A 17,688-nucleotide genomic window follows, 5' to 3' on the forward strand; every position below is an offset into this window, starting at 1 on the left:
GGGTATGGTTTACCTGTGCTGGGGCCTGGGCTAAAGGTAAAGTACATACATAGTAGGTCTTTTAGTAGATGTCCCTTAGTAGGGGCCTCTCAGTAGGGTCCCTTTGGATAATGGAAGAAGGAAAGGAGAGCAGCCGCACAGACAACACAAGGACAGACAACCTAGCTGTCAGTCCATTGTACCCTTGCCCTTGCCAATATAGGGCAAGCAGACTCGGGCACCCAGCACTGTGGTAGTAGCATTGCTGTATGGAGCAGGTAGCTGGGATTCTAGAAACACACCAAAAGGAAAGACCAGGATAAAGACAGGCCAGAGGCATCCCGAACACTCAGAGACGGTGACTGGGTGGGAAGGGCTTCCCACTCATGCTGGGGAGCCACCGTTGAGCACCACTGGAGGCCAGATCCAAAGCACTGACACAGGGATCCACAGGTGAATGGGGGTTCTGAGTGGAGCAGCTTGGGCACTTCTAGAGAGCATCTGAGCCTCCAGGCTCCTGATGTCCGGCCCGCTCTGTCTCCACAGTGTTGGACCTCACAGAACTGGCTCCGCCATGGTCCAAGTCTGGGTCACTTGGACCATGTCTCTGTTACTTGAATCCCTCATTGAGTAAGAGTCTCTGAATTTTGTGTTTATTTACTATATCACGGGTTTGGATGCAACTGTTCACTCAGCGTAGGTCTAGCTGCAGCTCCTGACTCAGCGGCTACTGACATGAGGGCCGCCTTCTTGGCCTGGGAGTTGGAACTTTGGTCCCTGCAGGATCGTTGGGGCCCTCCTTGTCTGGGATGAGCCAGAACAGGACAGCTGCAGACACTTAACTTCTAGAACTCTCAATGGCTTCCTGGCCACTGGCTAGTGGCTGAAGCGGAGCCTAGCCACCCTCTGCTCCCCTCCACTGCCTATCTCTAGGAATCTGGGCCTCACCCTCCTCTATTCAAGCCACAAAACAAATTATCAGATACTAAGACTCACAACATGCTCACCACAGGGGACTTACAGTGTGAACAGGATGGACAGCACTCGCCTTCCACAAAAGATGGGTTGGCACAAGTTGCAGGTGAGCAGGTGATCTGATGGCAGACTGTTTTAAATTTCTGAAAGTATAGAGAAATATATGGAAAACAGTCCTTTACCATAATGGGCATTGTCCCAGGAGCTGGATGGGGAAGGTCAGTAGGATGGCTAGATATTTTTCTGACTCCAAATCCTACTTCAAATATAGGGTTTGACCAGGCCCAAGGGGACTCTCTGAGCACCCACACTCTGTCCTCCCACTGTGAGCAGAGAGATGACAGCACCAGCTTTTGAATCCTCTGAGTGGGGAAGAAAAAGGATGACAGAGTCGTCTCAGATCGCCGGATAACTGAGGTCAACACAAGGACAGGGGACAATCAGGAGAAACTAAACCGTCTGCATTTTCTCGTCATCTCTGCTGAGCACTGAGGCCCTGTCAGAGATGAGTGGGATCAAATGCAAACCAGAGGAACACTGAGACAGCTCAGTTCCCACTGACTCTCTCCACAGGAAAATGCTGAGCAAGCCATTTCACCCTCTGGGTTGTGATGTCTTTTGTGCACAGCACAAAGAGGTCCAAGTTACATTTGTGTGGACTTCCATGTTTAAGGCTCTCTTACTGAGCCTCCTATGTATTTGAGCATCATTTATACTGATGTGCTGAGCAGGCCATTGCCAGCCATTAAGATCTGTGTATGTCAATTTGAACATGCCTACCCTGTGCAGGGCATATCTGCCTCCAGGAGGACTCATCTCTGGAACTCACCTTGCAGGTGCATGTGGTACAACTATCCACAACCCAGGTTTCATTTTCTGCAAAGATTCGGCCCTCCTGCACACAGGCTGACATGTTTCTTGTCTTCAGAGGGCCCCCAATGAGCTCCAAAAGGAACTGGTTATCACTAGACTGGAAACAGAGGTGAGAGATGGGAGAAGAATCAAAGGCCTTCCTTCACCAAGGAGGAGCTTAGGTCTAGCAGTGCAAACATCGGGTGTAGGTGTGACACTACTGCACGCAGACACTGGGGCCTGGTTAAGACAGATAATACTGCAAACCCACATAAACTTTGCAACAAAGACTGTACTGCGGAGCTCAGCTACACACACGGTCTCCATCGCTAGCTCCCCTACCTCTCCTCTGTTCACAGATCATATCAAACGCATAGTCATCCATTAATGATGTCTCCTCAACCCCTGGGCTGACCATGCCTCATAGATGCAAGAAAGACTGCCATTGTGCACAGTGGGCAGATATCAGGGGAGAGGGGAGGAGCCCATACATGATTGGCACAGAAGAACACAGCCACAGTTCCAGCCATCTAGACATTATGCCAGGGAAAGGAGGCAAAACTTACAAATCAGATAAACACGAATTGAAATGCTACTCAACATGTACGTATTTGCCTTGGCCATCTCAGCACTCTATAGGTTTCTCCCAAGTTTCCCCCAAGATGAACTGGAATACTAGGCCTTAGGGATCACATGAGTGTTGCAAACCTACTACTACAAACACACACAGAAACACACTACCCTGTGGCTTTGTGCAAGTTCAGGGGGTCACACATTTCCTTGACCTTGTGTTAAGGGACCCAGACTGGAATACTTGGCAGCTGTAGAGAAGCTGCCAGGCCCTGTGCTCAGCTCCTGCCTCTCCTGACCTCTGTTTTGAGGTCATCTGGCAAGACACATGTGAGCCTCAGTATTTTCTGGTGTAGTAAGGAATTAAGTGACACCACTGGTGGACCAGTCCTAAGAGGCAAACTGCAGTAGAAGAGGACTCTTCCCACATAAAGACAGCCTCACAGAACACCCTGCACAGACCTTGGGGGCGGGGCTTTCTCTCCCTGGCAGTGTTTGAGAGGAGATCTCCCTGTCCCTGTACGATATCTCACAATGTCAGGGGCATTACAGGGAAGGACAGTTGGAAGACAATATGACTCTCCCTCTTCAAAGCTACAGAACCCTCATTCTGGAGCATTTGACTGTCCCCTGCTTCCACACACTTCAGGACACACAATCATGTCTGTCAGTCTTACAAAACTGTATGGCACAGACACTTGTAAAGCCTGTGGCTGCTCCTTTCAACACTCAGCTGCTCACATGAGATGGATGTCTTTTACTCTCTGGGAGATGCGTTCCTCATCATTAGAGAGCACATGTGTCCCCTGACTGTTTTTATTTGCAACACTTTTAACATCTCTCCATCTTCCCTCTCACTAACTTGTGGTAGGCCAGGATTCCTGAAGGGCCTGATCTGGGTGTCCCCCTGATGTGGCTTTCTAATCAGAGTTTCTCCAAAGCAATGAAGTATTGGTCCCCAGAGGCCTGACTGGCTGTCTGGTGAGGCTGCCAGAGGGCTGGCTCCTGAGGCTTCCCTGACAGACTGCTGTCTGTCCCCACTACCCTCATTTTCCACCTCTACCCTCCACCAGGTACCCACCACTCTCTCCAGGTTCTTGCTCAGCTGGTTCACCATGACGTGCAGTCCAGAGAGCTCATTCATCATGTTGCTCAACTCCTCGCAGGAGTGCGTACACACCTCCTGTGCCTTCTCCACACCCTGGACCACGAGATCTGTGGTGATGTGAGGGCTCAGATGGAGAGTCTCTGTATGTTCACTGATGGTGTTGACTTCAGCTAAAGGAAAGAGAGAATTATAGCGGAGCACAGTCTCTGGGGAGTCAGGCTTGCAACTGTAAGCTGGCACCCATTGACATGGTCACCAGAGCACATCCCTAGGGTGTCACCTCTGCAGCTATAAACCAATACCCATAAATATCTCTGCTTTCTTGGAGTGGCCACATGCTCAATTGTATCCATCAACACAAGAACATTTGACGGCCACTGCTTCCAGTTAAGACCCATGCTTAGCAAGAGGAACCTGTCCTACTTCCTATGATTTCCTGGTAGGGCAGAGGTCCAGACTAGGAACAGAGAAAGGCAGAGCAGAACAATGGGAGACAAGTCTCTTGTAATGCAGGGCCATACATCACATACCTCAATCAAACTGAGCTGAGACACTGCCTTTTCCTCATCCTCGACCCTAAGTCTATTCCTCCAACACATAGCCCATGAACTCACCCCTCCCCACCCCCAACCTTCCTATGCACCAGTTCAACCCGAGTGCCCTTTCATGGGCTTCCTTTCAGAATAAAAGCCTACTTAGGTATCTGCATGTCAGAGACACACCCCCAAGGCACACGTTCTTCTCTCCACACACTATGCTCTGCTGCCGCTCATATGCAGATGTCACAGTCCTGGCACAATCGCAGGGAGTCTCCCTGGGCCATGCATGCACATGCTCCTTGACTCCCAAGTAGCTCTGAGATAAGTCCAGAAACAGAGTTATTCCCAGTCAAGCTAGAGTGAAGAACTCCAGGGAAGGACAGGCTCCAGGGAAGGACAGACAGACAGAATGACAGGAATTCACTCCACAACTGAGAGTTCATTACTTGGGTTCAAAATCTTGTTGCGATCTACATGGCTTCTGGGAGCCGCTAATTTCCAGTGTGCTACTAACCGTAAAAAGCCATGCTAGTATAACTATTTTTAATAACTAAGTAGAGGGACACTGTTAAATAGTGGATTTACGGGAGGGCTATTCATCATTTATCTTCGTTTATGTTTTTAAACCTTCAACTTATCTAAAATACTTCTTTTTCATATCTTAGAGTTAAGCAAAATAAACCAATGTGTGCCTTTGTTCACACTTGCCATGGACAGGCTTAGACTGATGATAGAAAAATGTTTGAGCCAGTGTGCACCTCCCGACACATAACAGGTTCTACAGCTGTGAAATTTGAGTGGTTTAGCCTTGAAACAGAGAAATTCCCATTTTAACAAACATCCAAAAAGCCATGCTCTGAGACCAGGCTCACGAGTTCACTCTCTGAATGAATAGAATATTCAAGGCTGGTGTGACCAGCAGAAGAAAGCAGAAGTCTCTGTCAGGGCCAAGACTTTAGTAAAGAACTCGCAGTGGGCCCTGACCTCCAGGTGAACGCACATAAATCCAGCTATTCCAGTCTTTCTCTTCATCTTAAGAGAACAGATTTAGACTCCTGTGTAAGTGTGTTTTATTAAGAAGGGTTCAGTGCCTCCAGATATGTTTAAGTGTTTGCTTGTAATAGTCCTTTGTGTGGCTGACTTGTAACTCTGAGCCAAAATATCCGCTGAAGAAAGTTATGTGTTAGAATATGTTCAGAAGCCCCGAAAGATATGGTCTTGATCGCAGGCTGGAATACCTCCTCAGAATGGCTCCTGGGAGCCGCTAATTTGGAATTGTTATTCTTAAAATTGGGATTGTTATTCTTAAAATCTATTCAGAACTGATCCTTGACAATTTATCATTTTTCAGGACTGGAGATCTAAACTGAGCAGTGAACTCACCCACAGAGGATAAAAACACTTGATGCAAATCTCCACCAGGGCACAAACACACATGGCCCAGCAGCAACCCAGCAGAACAGTACAGAAACTCTTAGAACAGAGCTTACCCACCTCCCTGGCTGTGTTGACAGCCTTTCTTGCTTAAGATATCTTCCACAGAATCTGCAAACACGAGATGGACATTCTGCAGCAAGCCCTAGAGGGAGAGAGGAACAGGGCTGCAGGTGAACCCTAAGCTTGATGGAAGGTGATGGTACACTGCAAATGCAAAATACAAGACTCCAATAGCACTGCTCTATCCAACAGGTCTGAAGGTATCAGTCACCCTATTCCTATTATTTTTAAAATGCTGCTATAACACACACACACATACACGCACGCAGGGTTAGCATAAAAACTTTCTAACTAGGAGAACAATAACTTTGGAGAAGAATTAGGGAGGCTTAGGGATAGGCAACTTCTGTCCTCTGTATATTCTCAGGTAGACATGATGGGCTATTTCCTCAAGTAGAACTGAAATGTGTTATTGTTGTTTGTGATTCAAGTCTTCAGAAACATCTAGGTTCACGCAGGAGAAGAACCAGGAGAAGGAAGCTAATGCTGAAATATGACTGGGCCAGTCAGACAGTCACAGTAGCCCCTGACAAAATATTCTTACCTAGACCTGTTACTGAAATAACTAATCTCTGACATACATTTATTTCCAAGAATAAATGCGTGCCTGCCAGAGGGCAATGGTCAGATATCCATCCCTTCATCTGCAGTGAGAGTGGAATGAATACACTCACTCATTGGAAGTTAAAACACCACGGGCAGAAAGTCCATTTACTACACTTGAACTTGAAGACACACCTTTGGTTGTTCTCTGAGGTTATAGACTGACTAGGAGTCATAGCTTGCCTCTGCCCAGCATTGAGAGGAAGGACCAGAGTGCAATATTGGTGGGCCATAAAAAGTCAAAATACAGAGCCTCAGTATGACTTCACCACCAGTGAATGGTCTTCATGCCAGAGAAAGAATGAATAAACCCCAAGAAAGCCATTAGAATTGGGGGTTATCTGTGTGGACCCGCCATTGCAGGTTCTAAATTCCCAGTTTTAGAAGGATCCAAACTTCTTAAGCCTCAATGAAGGTTTGGGGATGGGGAGATCCACTTACAAAGCAGCAGTGGTTTTTTGTTTGTTTGTTTGTTTTTGTTTGTTTGTTTGTTTGTTTGTTTTAAGGAACTCAGTCCCTCTCTAGTGCCTCAATAACTTCATTCCCAGAGCAAAGGCTAGGATGGGGTTTCAGGCCTACTAAAGTAACTTGGGGTTTCCTGGAAAATGCGGATTCTTTCCCTCAACACCTGACTCAGGCTTCCAAGAGCAACACATCTGTGACACAATTCTGCTTCACATAGCTTAAGAATGTGTATTCTATGTATACTGAGTTGATGGCTTTGAATATGTGCACTGAAGTGTGGTGCACATGTGTCTGCATGACCTCGTACGTGTCCCTTGTGTATGTGCAATTGTATATGTCAGTGTTATACTTATAAGTGTGGATGTTTGTTGTGTGTACACATGTATAAATGTGTGTATTTGTGAGGGTATGTGGACACAATATGCAAGCTTCTGCATGCTTGTGCACTGAGTGTATTGTATAAGCTTACACATATAAGCAAGTGCACTCATTATACAAGTGTGCACTTGTGGTAGATATATAGGTGTGTGTACGTGTGTGTGTGTGTGTGTGTGTGTGTGTGTGTGATGTGCATGCACATGTGTGATATGTTCATACACTTGAGTGTGCACATGTGTGTGCTTATCATGTAAGTATAGGTTGTTGAACAAGTGAGCATGTGTAATATATATATGAATGTATATGCAGTCTATACAGGTGTGCAAAGTGTGCACACATGTGCCACAGTGTATGCTACATGCTTCTCCAAGGGAGGATCACATCCTTTCCAACACAAAAGCTACACTGACTTGCCCCATGCTGTAAGCTCCCTACAAGGCTCTATCCCATGACTGCCACGCTATGTACGCACCCTGAAGTGACTCTCTCGAGATGCACCTTTGGCCACGTACATCCTGCTCCTGTCTACTTCTAGCTGCTCATAGAATGGTTCTTCCAGGGTGACACTGTCGATAAGATCGCAGCCCACATACAGGCTATAGGTGTCACTGGCCACCTGCACAGTCACATTCTTCCACTGGGAGTCAGCCAGGCCCACATCCTCCAGGAAGTTGGTATGCTGATTGCCTTCTACCCAGTAGTTGAGGTCCAAAGTGTCCCCTGGGCCATTGGACACAATCTCAAACTGCCTCTGGGAGGTGCCGGGGCCTTCCAACACCAGGAGCGTTCCCCGAGACTTGCGGTCCTGCTTCAGTTGGGCTGTGAGGAAGAAGCCCTCCTTTCTCCTTGCAAGCTTGACAATCCTGTTGAGATCATCTGTGTTCACTGGGGGGATGTAGTCAAACCGTACAAAACGGTAGGCGGGCACCCCGGGGTCAGGCCCTCGGAACTGCTTGGCACCGATGGTCTTCCGGTTAATGTTGCTGATGCTGAAAAGGTCAAATGAAGTGTCCTTGACGTGGTCACCAGCTGCCAAAGGGAACCACAGGGTCACAGTTATCACAGGCTGATGCTGAGGCTTTCCTGAATGCAGACTGGAGAGCCATAAGCCATAAGCTCACAAGGGCTTCCCCCGCGACAAGGCTCAGAGACTTTCTGTGCGTCTTTCTCTCCCACCCTAGCTGAGCCTGAGCCGGCTACCCACTATCATGGAGGCTGGCTTTCTCCAGGACTACAGTGCAGCAGGTGTTCTGGGCCTTCCCAGAACCCAGAACATGGCTTCATCCATAAACAACATCTCACTGGAGGCCCTGAATTCCAGCCCCTGAGCCCTGCTGTTCTTTGTCCCAGATTTGGGCAAAGCACAGCCTCCCCTCCATCTTGGGACTGGGGAAGAGGGAGGCTGGAAGGGGGACCTTTGACTTTATCGCCATCCACTAAGTCCTATGTTGCATTCTGAGGATGATATTCTTTCTCAAACATCTTCTCATTTCTATAGAAAGACTGCCAATAAATAGTAAATACTGTGCACTATGAACCAGTATTTGAGACAACAATGGACCTCACCCTATCAGTAACTCTTTGAAGTCACCATTCAGCTGCCAATGAGAAAATCATCAGATCTCATCAAAACTAAACAACAATTCAAAATAAGACTAGAATGATAAAACACAGCACAGCTTCTCATCATGCACTGACAACCGAAAACACAGAATAAACTGCTGTGTATAGAGGCATAAATGTTGTCGTTTTTATAAAGGTATTGACAGTGACACAATTAAAATAATTAGACTCTGTGACTATTGTTACTAAATATGGAGGTCCAAGTTTTATGAATTATTTTATAAATTATACTAATATACCAAGGACAAGCTGTGTGAAGTAAGTATCTCACTACTAGATGCAGTGCATTGGTCTCAATTCCTAGTTTCCAAAAGACAATCTCTCTGTGCTATACAGACTCAGAAATCTTTGATTTTTTTTTTATTTATTTACAAGCATGTTTAAAAAGCTTCATATGCAAAATACGACTACAACCACTTGCTGGTCTCTCGTCTGCAGCTAATTCACCATTGCACACAGAAACAAGAAGATATATCCATACTCACCAGAAGCTCTTGGCCCTATGCCCAGAGCCAGCAGGGCCAGTGCCCAGAGCATCTTGTCTCCACCTGTGACACTTAGGAGAAAACCAACCTCGTGGTTGAAGAGTGCACAGCTACAGCCTGAGTGTCACCAGGAAGTTTCTTCACGTGACCTTTGAAAAACAGATTTCACACAAAATCAAAAGCAAATATAACTGTGGGAAGCAAAACTCTAGATAATATACTTTCTTTCCAACCAGATTCTTCCAACTGCTACTAGCATTTATCCCACCACTTCTCCCTGGCATGGAGGTGAGGGGGTCCTGAGGCCTCTTGCTGTACTAACACCATAACAACCCGGGGTTCCTGTGAGTGTGAGTGTGCCTGCTCTTTGGAGGAGCCAGTGGAAGATATGCCAGAGCATTGTTTCCCTGGGGACTCTGCTATAGCTCAGTTGCAAGACTTAAGTCCAGGAGACCTGAACCCAGGCAAATATCCTGGCTGATAAGACTCTGGAAAGGCTTCTTTGTAAATGTCCAGGAAAACCAGTTATGCATAGCTTCATTACAGGCAATCAATACTAACTACATTTCGAAGTTTGGAATAAACTCGGTGCATTTTTCTCAGGACAAGCAGAAACTTTCCCTCAGCGAGGGCTTTAGCCTACTTTTCTGTTCTCCTGCAGGCCTGTGTTTCCATTTGCAGGGATTCTAAGTTGGCTCAGCAGACCCTGGATCAGAAGTCGGAGGCCTGGCCTGAAGCCTGGTTCCTCTGCTCCTCTGTTAACTCCTTAAGGGCTTGCTTCCCCATGCTCAGCTCTCAGCTCCCCCTCCAACAGGCCAGGTTCTGTTCCATGTCATTCCCTGCTCCGTGGAAACTGATCCGTGCACTGTAGTCCCTCATCTCTGTAAAGATGGCTACAATGGGATAACTTCTCATTGAGAAGGACATCTCAGCAGTTCCCCTCTCCAGAATATTTTTGCTAAGCTGGAAACAATGCCCTCCACCAAGGGACAGTTTTCTCCCCAGAGGGAGACAATGGGGCAAGAACTTGGTCTTGCCCCATGAGCAGTGCTTATGGACTGAGCGCTAGGTACATTTCAGGAGGCAGCCAAATACACCATGTCACCTGAGTGCTAACACCAGCTTTTCTAACCAGGTGGAAAGAGGGCAATCTTTTCACCCTCCCACTAAGTTGCTTTGTCCATGGCTTGAAAAACCTGACTCTTAAAGTATCAACTTCTCTAGATGCTAGAGAAAGACCCTATGCAAATAAATATCTCCAGAGCTCTTTGAGGCACAGCAAACACTCAGGATGTGGAACTGTGGCTGGGAGGACTCCCAATGTCAGTTCTTGAGGTGACATTTTTCTGAGGATTCAAGTATAAAGTAGACCTTGTCAGGTACTTTAGAGAATCTTCAGAGTCCACATCTGAAGACTCCAGCTTGCCCTATCCCTGAGTCCCTAGTGCAGGTGTTTGCCACAGGGCAGCTGCCCCTGAACTCCATCCCCAACTTTCTCCTTATTCTATGGACAAATGCTGTCTCTGCAAAGACAAGTTCCATCTTAAAATGACATTTTACAGCTCAGGCATACAAACACAAACAGAGTCCATTAAACTGTGTTTCGGTAAAACCAAGCTCAATCAAGAGTGTCACAAGTAATCAACGGTCATTAACAGCATCCCATCTAATCTTGCTGCCTTCCCCACATGGAAAAGGGACCAAGAAGTGAATAGTATTTGGTCCTGGATCAAGCCTCCTGGGGCCAATGCAATTGCATCCAAGCTCCATGGGTCACACACACACACACACACACACACACACACACACACACAGACTCTTCCCCATCCACAAGTCCTCACTGCAGGTTATGAGTAGACTTTCAAAGGTTTTCTGCAACAGGCTATTATCACTTTTATAGGTCTTACACAAGTTCACCCCACAGGAACAATCGAAGTGAAAGTGTGTTTGCTGGGTGTCTCTAAACATCTTCAACTCCTACTGTTTTGCCCCCCTCCCCGCCCTCCTCCTTCAGCACCAGATCACTTTCTTTTGACTGCCCCAGGCTACCAGCTCTTTTGTATGCAAATTAGCCAAGCTGCAACCCAAACACAGTCCCCTCAGGGTTCTCCCCGCCCTGTACATTATAATTATAATGACAGCAACACTTGTTCAGCTCTTACTAATGTTTAGAATCAGATCCCTATAATCCCGTTGGTTATTTTTTACATTTTCAAGAGATCTCTTGACATTCCTTTCTCTGCTTTCTCTTCCATAGCAAACTTTGGTAGAGAAACTTTCTTATTTTTAAGTAGAAAATGTCAGTTCCCCCTCCCTGAACCCCAGCATCCTTGGAATGAAGCCAACAAGCCCCTTGTTGCTTCACAGGGTTCCTGCTATGAGAGACCACGAAAGACACTCCCCACATCCCCAACCCCTGCCACCCCGGGGACAAAGACAGCAGTGAATGTTCTTGGCAGGTCAATAAGTTTGCAGAGCAAGGACGGTGAGGACGCCACTGGGCTAAGTGTCAGAGGACACAGCTGGACTTCCCCTTTAGACCCCTGGAAACCGTAGCCTTTTCTGAAAGATCACAGCCAGTGAAATGTCTTAGAAATAAAAAGGTACCTGGTGTGTTTGCAAGTGAATGGTGACCGACGCCAGTACTCTGTCTGTCCTGAGGGGGACTAGCTGCGGCAGGAGAGGAGAGGCCTGGCCAGGGAGGCTGCAGACATCGGACTGGCTCTCTCTGCCTCCCGGCAGTGACCGGCTCCTTTATACGCCCTTTCCCCAGGAGGCCTGTCAATCAGACACATGCGGAGGCACGTTTAATTCATTCTTTCGAAGGAGTGTCATAATTCGTCCTCTGGTCTCGCCATTTGCTCAGAGTACCTGGTTACCCAGTCCAAATCCAGCCCCTCAGAGCTAACGCCCCTCCTACAGGTCCACCCAGGCTTTCCAGACAGGGGCCCGGGGAGGAGTCAGACAAGAGGGGCAGGCCAGGACTCACTTTTCCTGTCTTCTCTCAGGAAATAAAATGCTATAAATAAAACCAGCAAGATTGGCTGGGACTCCCCATTTTGCTGAGGAGAAAAAAAAATGCCAATTCTATGCTTTAAATGTGTTTCGAATTACCCAGTGTGATACTGGCCTTTCTAAAACAAGTGAGTAACAGTCAAAACTACAGGACAGACAGTAAGTTTACCACACTGCCGGGAAGTTATTATAGTCAAAGAATTAATTTTTTTTAATGAATTTACCACAAAAGAGAGCCCACCCATTGTATCTCTGACCCGCTTCTCAGGAGAAAAGATTTTAATTTGAACTCACTTCATCTGCTCAGTCGAGACCTGCAATTCTCTGTGACCCTGGCTCCCTGAAAAAGCCCAGTCCTCACCCCAGTCTTGTTGGGACAACTTTGCCAAGTGTGGGAATCCTGCAGTGAGAGGCAGTCCTCGTGGTTATCAAGATAGGGTGGGGGCAGCTTAGAAACTCAGTGAGAATCAGAGGGCCAGACCTAAGTCCATGGGGGTTAAAGCCAGTGCCAGGGTGCATGGTAGCTGGATGGGATGGGGCTCATCACACAAGGAAAGCAGTCAACAGGAAAGACTTGGTCAGGCGGTGATGCACCAGAGCCCAAAGAAGATGGTAGATTTGTGGCATCTCCCACAACCTCCTCTTGGGCTTCATTCTTCATAGACGACACTCAAAGCTTTCTGGACATTTATCTGGTTGACACCTGATAATAAATAAGTCAGGGCTTACTTCAAGAAAAGGAAAGATAAATTAAATAGAGAAAGTACTTAGCCACTTTCTGTTCTAGGTGGGAGACTTAACTGAAGGACCCTGCCATTGTGTTGGATCCTCTTAGATTGGAACCAAAGTGGACAGGGAAGACACCAGGACAAGGCACAACCCCCCCCCCCCCCCCCCCGCTGATCTCCAATCCTTGTGTTTCTGTTGAGGTGAAGGAACCTTTGAACCTACATGGTGGAAGGGGAAAACTCACCTGTAAAATTGTCCTCTGATTCACATGCTGTGACACAAGTGCACATATACCCAAACACATACACGTACCTCCATACGCAGATCAGCCAAATATAATACAATTTTAAAATAAGTATTATTTTCTAATTTACAAAAACAAAAGATTAGCCTCTAACAGTACATTTTTTGAAGGAAGATGCATTGCTTTGAGTCACCAAATTAATGGCAAAAACCTTCATTTTTAACTAAAATAATTAGACTCAAATTTATATTTGGATTCAAAGCCTGAAGGGAGACGTGACCAGGCTCCCTGAAGAGTTTTCAGTGCCTAGCCGCCCCTCTGCTACTTACAGTGGGACCCTTTATGGCAGAGATTCCAGGGTAGAGCAGAGGGCATAGGGTACAGGATGGGCATACTCTGCAGCCTGTAGGGCTCCCTGCTGCTAGTAAAGTGTAGAAAGACTTCACCTCTGAAATATCACACACACACACACACACACACACACACACAGACACACAGACAAATCAAGAGAGTTTGATGGAAGAGCTGACAGTACATGATATGCAATGAGTCTTGGGAAGTCCAGGAACACACCAGGCAGGGACATACGCATAGTAGGGTCAGTGTTGAAATGGGCTCCTAAGGTAGTGGCTGCTGAGAGCTATGGGTAAGTCCAGCCATGACCACAGGACTATCCCAGGAGGGAAATCATGGAGCTGGTGTCATTGACCCTCATGTCCATTCTATAGCATAAAGGGGACTGACTCTCCAAGCCACCTTACTCAGTGCCCTTGGAAGGGGTATGATGTAGCAATGGGGCCAGTAAAAAGATAATAGAGAAGCTGGGGTTATCCAAGTAACATGTGAGGAAGGCACAAGACACAGAGAGGGGTAGAGAGAGGAAGGTCTGAGGGAGTGTGTCTATGGGACTCTGTGGATGTTAATTTGCTGGACCAGAGTCTTCATATAGGAGAACACTAAGATGAAGTCGTGTCAAAGGAAGTCTGTTCCCACCAACTGCTTCTGCCCTCATTAGAATAGAAGAGTGTCAACCCAATGACAGGAGTGATAGTGATCAGAGGTACTTGGCCATCCCTGGCTGGGCCGCTGTGGGAGTGCAAGACTGGAAAGCACGGTTGAATGCTGCAGTGCGGTCAGCTCTGTGCCGAGCCCTCATTAGGTCTATTCTGAGGACACACTACTGATGCTTTCTGTGGCCATTGACTGTCTGGCAGCTCTGGGCAAAGAACTGTCAGCCAAGCCAACCATTTTCTGGCAACCAGCCATACTGTCTACATAGCGGAGTTGGTGGCTTTGTACACTTTACAGTAATTCTAAGGATCCTTCAGCACTCTCAGAAGGTCAGGACATGGCTGAAGACATGCTTCAGCAATGACCACTCTGGAAAGCCCACAGTAGTAAACACTAGATAACTCTGTAGTTATTATATTCATCCAGGTCAGAGGAAAGCACTTCCCCTGGTGACCCAACAGAAGGGCTGGGGTCGGTATAATGCCATGTTTCACTTTCAAAAAAAGTTGATCATGACTGATTAAAATGCCCTTGTCACTCACATTCCTTTCTGGTTACATAAACAGTTCACTTTTCAAGTGAACTGGAAGGCACACTTCCATGCTGCTCTTCGTACTGAAGAACTAGGCTCAATGAAAGTCTCCTTCTAAGTGATCTTGTCTTTGTCTCTTGACTTTGTCAAAAACAGAGCAGCCTGTACTGGGAACACAAAGAAGAGGTCAAAGAGAAGTAGCAACAGTGGCATCAGAACCAACGATGGGACACATAGCAGCAAGAAGGAAACTCAGAGAGTTCCAGAGAGTGTCAGAAGAGTGAATATAAACAAGATTGTAAGAGAACATGGAGCCTCGTTCCTGGGAGTGTTCCGGAGAGCTGCCAAGGGTCCTGACATGCAAGGCTCAAAAACTGCGACACTTATGGCCATTAGGAGCCATAGATCATGCATGACTGAGAAGGCTTGAGAGCCGCAATATTAGGTGGTTCAGACGGATTCTTCTATAGCAGCTGCCAAGAACCAAAGATAACTCCAGTTTACCAGTGCCAGGATTCTGACAACTGAAGCCCAAGGCAGTAAGACTTCAGCCTGAGTCTGCAGAGCTACATGTCTCCCACCCTAGCACCAGACACATGAGCTTCTGGGTCTCAAAACTATAAACCTCAGACTGTAAAGTCTGCTGTCATTGATGCTCACACTCTTTGGTATTCGTGAGCCCGGGTCTGCCAGCACTGAACAAGCAAGTCCACTACTCATAACTTTCCTCTGTGTTTAGCTCAGGGACTCAGCCAGCTGACTGTAACCAGAATACATACAATAAAGCAGGTGGATCCTAGAGTAGCGTTTATTCAGTTTGAGTATCATCAAGGACTTCTAGGAACACTAAGGACATAGGAGACAGGAATGGTCCCCAGGCACTAGAGCCTGGTCTATTCGCGTCATGAATTCAGACTTTTGGCCCCCAGAACTGTGGGACAATTTTTTTCCTTTAACCCTCACCTGTCAGACACACTGCTTAACAGACATCTCACTTGGCAGAAACACTGCTGGACAGAAACCTGTCATGAGGAACATACAGCCTCATAGATACCGTGCCTCAAGCTCAGTACTACAGATATCATTTAAAAACTACCCTATAATACTATGCAAGCAGCATAATGGGAATTCCCATTATGTCCCACAGAGGACAAGTCCTACTGATCTACTGCATCTTAGTTCAGCTCAGACGGAAAACCAGGGTAGCCAGTGATGCTGGCCTAATGGCAGGGGGAGGAGGGAAGAGAACAGGGTAGTGAGTGTGGAGAAGTTGGAGGAGAGACTAGAGCACCCCACACAATCCTGCTGGAAACACTTCCTAAAAGCAGGATAAAAGCTTATTATACCAATGCAAGTCAGATAGGGGGCGTTGGTGATGAAGCAAGAGGTCCTGAGAGGATGAGCTGTTCTAATCATATAAACTCTGCCCCAGAGCTGGAGGTCAGTGTGATCTCCACAGGCAACACATTCTGTCAGATCAATGCTTTCAGAACATAGGCATCAGACGCCCACGTGTGGCTGGACTGTGATCCACAGAAGGGAAAGTTCAAGTTCATCTCTTGAAAGCAGTGGGGATAGTGTGGACAGGATAATGGATCAGATGGGCATACACCCCTCCAGATCCCGAGACTGTGCAGAACAAGAGACAGGCCTAACGAGTGATCAGCTGAGTTCAATTCTGAGCTGAATGTCCGTGTGGCACAGGAACATACTTGTAAGGGATGGATAAATTAGTCTCCTTTATACCTAAGGTTCACAGTACTTAAAGGAGTTGGACAGCCCAGCTCAGCAGTCTTGGAGGTCTTGGAGGCCTTCACTTGGGAGGAGATTTCTTCCACACAACCAGTGTTGCCCAGGATCTAATAACCAGAATCTAAGAAGAGGCTGCAGCTGCTGTGGGCAGAAGGAACAGAAGTTCAAAATTGAGAATCCGGGTCCTAGTTTCCTGGCCTTTGTGCTCATGGTCACGTTTCTGGAGAGCCACTCTGAATCGACAGAGCAAATGAGAGTAAGGTCAAATAGACTTGGAGTGGTAGGATTATGTTTGACCAGTGGTGATAGGACTCTGGAAGGGTATGTAGATATCCAGAGTGTGGCCTGAGGGCCCCTCACCCACTTACCCACTGGTGCAGGGGGCACTTATGAAGCCTGGGTGCAGAGATTGAGTGCCATAGTGAGAAGGGACAGAATATTTGTATGTTGAGGCTTTTGTGGGCTGGGCTCCTCCTTCTATTACATCTCTGCAGGTGGCACCAGCTGATGCTTCATGCCATCTTCTGGAGTGTGTACAATCCTGCTTTGGATATATGACTTAGTCATCAGCTGATTATAGATTATGACAAGCCCTCTGAGTAGAAAAGGTCACACATGAGCACAGAAAGGGAGCAGGGAGAAGAAGCAAATCCAATGTCTGGGCAACACCAATCCCTCCCTAATGGAGTTTTCTAGCTACTGCTTGATAGTTAAATCTAAAGATAGGAAATAAGAAATATATGGGTTGGAAAAAATAGGACATCCAAAATCCCAATACATAGTGTGAGAGTCAACATCTGCACATAGGTTCAAACCCCACATGCTCTCAGGGCGTCCCAGACAGGAAGGTGCTGAGGAGGTCTACTGATATCCACATGGTCATCTTTACACGACTGTGCTTGTTGACATCTGCGACCCTAGGAAGACATTCTCAGATACGGTATAAAGAAGGACTTGATCGCTGATGTAGAAAGGAAAAGGAAGAGACAGTAAGAGACTGTGGGCTGGTGTCTGGTGACAGGGTCCAAGAATTTCTCTGCTGCCAACGAAGGCGAAAAATGTAGGAGATAAACCAGTGTCTTGCCTTAATGTGGTAGTACAGCAGTCCCAAGATGGAAACAGAGAGATGATTGACTTGGTACCAGTCTGAGCCAGTTATCAAGATCACGGCTCAGAAAAGTCATGTGTCAAATAGGATATATGTGCAAGGAGACAGGTAAATGAGCCCTGTCCATCTGTCCCAACATCCTGAAGCCTCATTCACAGGACAGATGTGAGTGCCCATCAGGGACTATGACTGCAGTCGCTCAAGACTTGGCCACATATGGTTT

At 47.0% G+C, this 17,688-nt stretch overlaps 1 protein-coding gene across 1 annotated transcript in view; it reads right to left on the reverse strand.

Moving 5' to 3' along the window:
- The window catches only part of Thbs2 (thrombospondin 2), a 28,763-nt gene extending 16,789 nt beyond the window's left edge, over positions 1–11,974 (reverse strand). Inside the window, exons 1-7 of the mRNA NM_011581.3 lie at positions 11,682–11,974; positions 9,075–9,223; positions 7,439–7,995; positions 5,518–5,602; positions 3,458–3,654; positions 1,784–1,924; positions 1,001–1,097 (exon numbers count right to left, since the gene is read on the reverse strand). Of these exons, the coding sequence (NP_035711.2) occupies positions 1,001–1,097; positions 1,784–1,924; positions 3,458–3,654; positions 5,518–5,602; positions 7,439–7,995; positions 9,075–9,126 (1,129 nt within the window). The 5' untranslated portion in view covers positions 9,127–9,223; positions 11,682–11,974. The remainder of the gene's footprint in view (positions 1–1,000; positions 1,098–1,783; positions 1,925–3,457; positions 3,655–5,517; positions 5,603–7,438; positions 7,996–9,074; positions 9,224–11,681) is intronic.
- Positions 11,975–17,688: the final 5,714 nt, after the last annotated feature.

This window comes from Mus musculus, chromosome 17 (genome assembly GCF_000001635.26).
Source record: "Mus musculus strain C57BL/6J chromosome 17, GRCm38.p6 C57BL/6J".
Classification (NCBI taxonomy): Eukaryota; Metazoa; Chordata; class Mammalia; order Rodentia; family Muridae; genus Mus; species Mus musculus.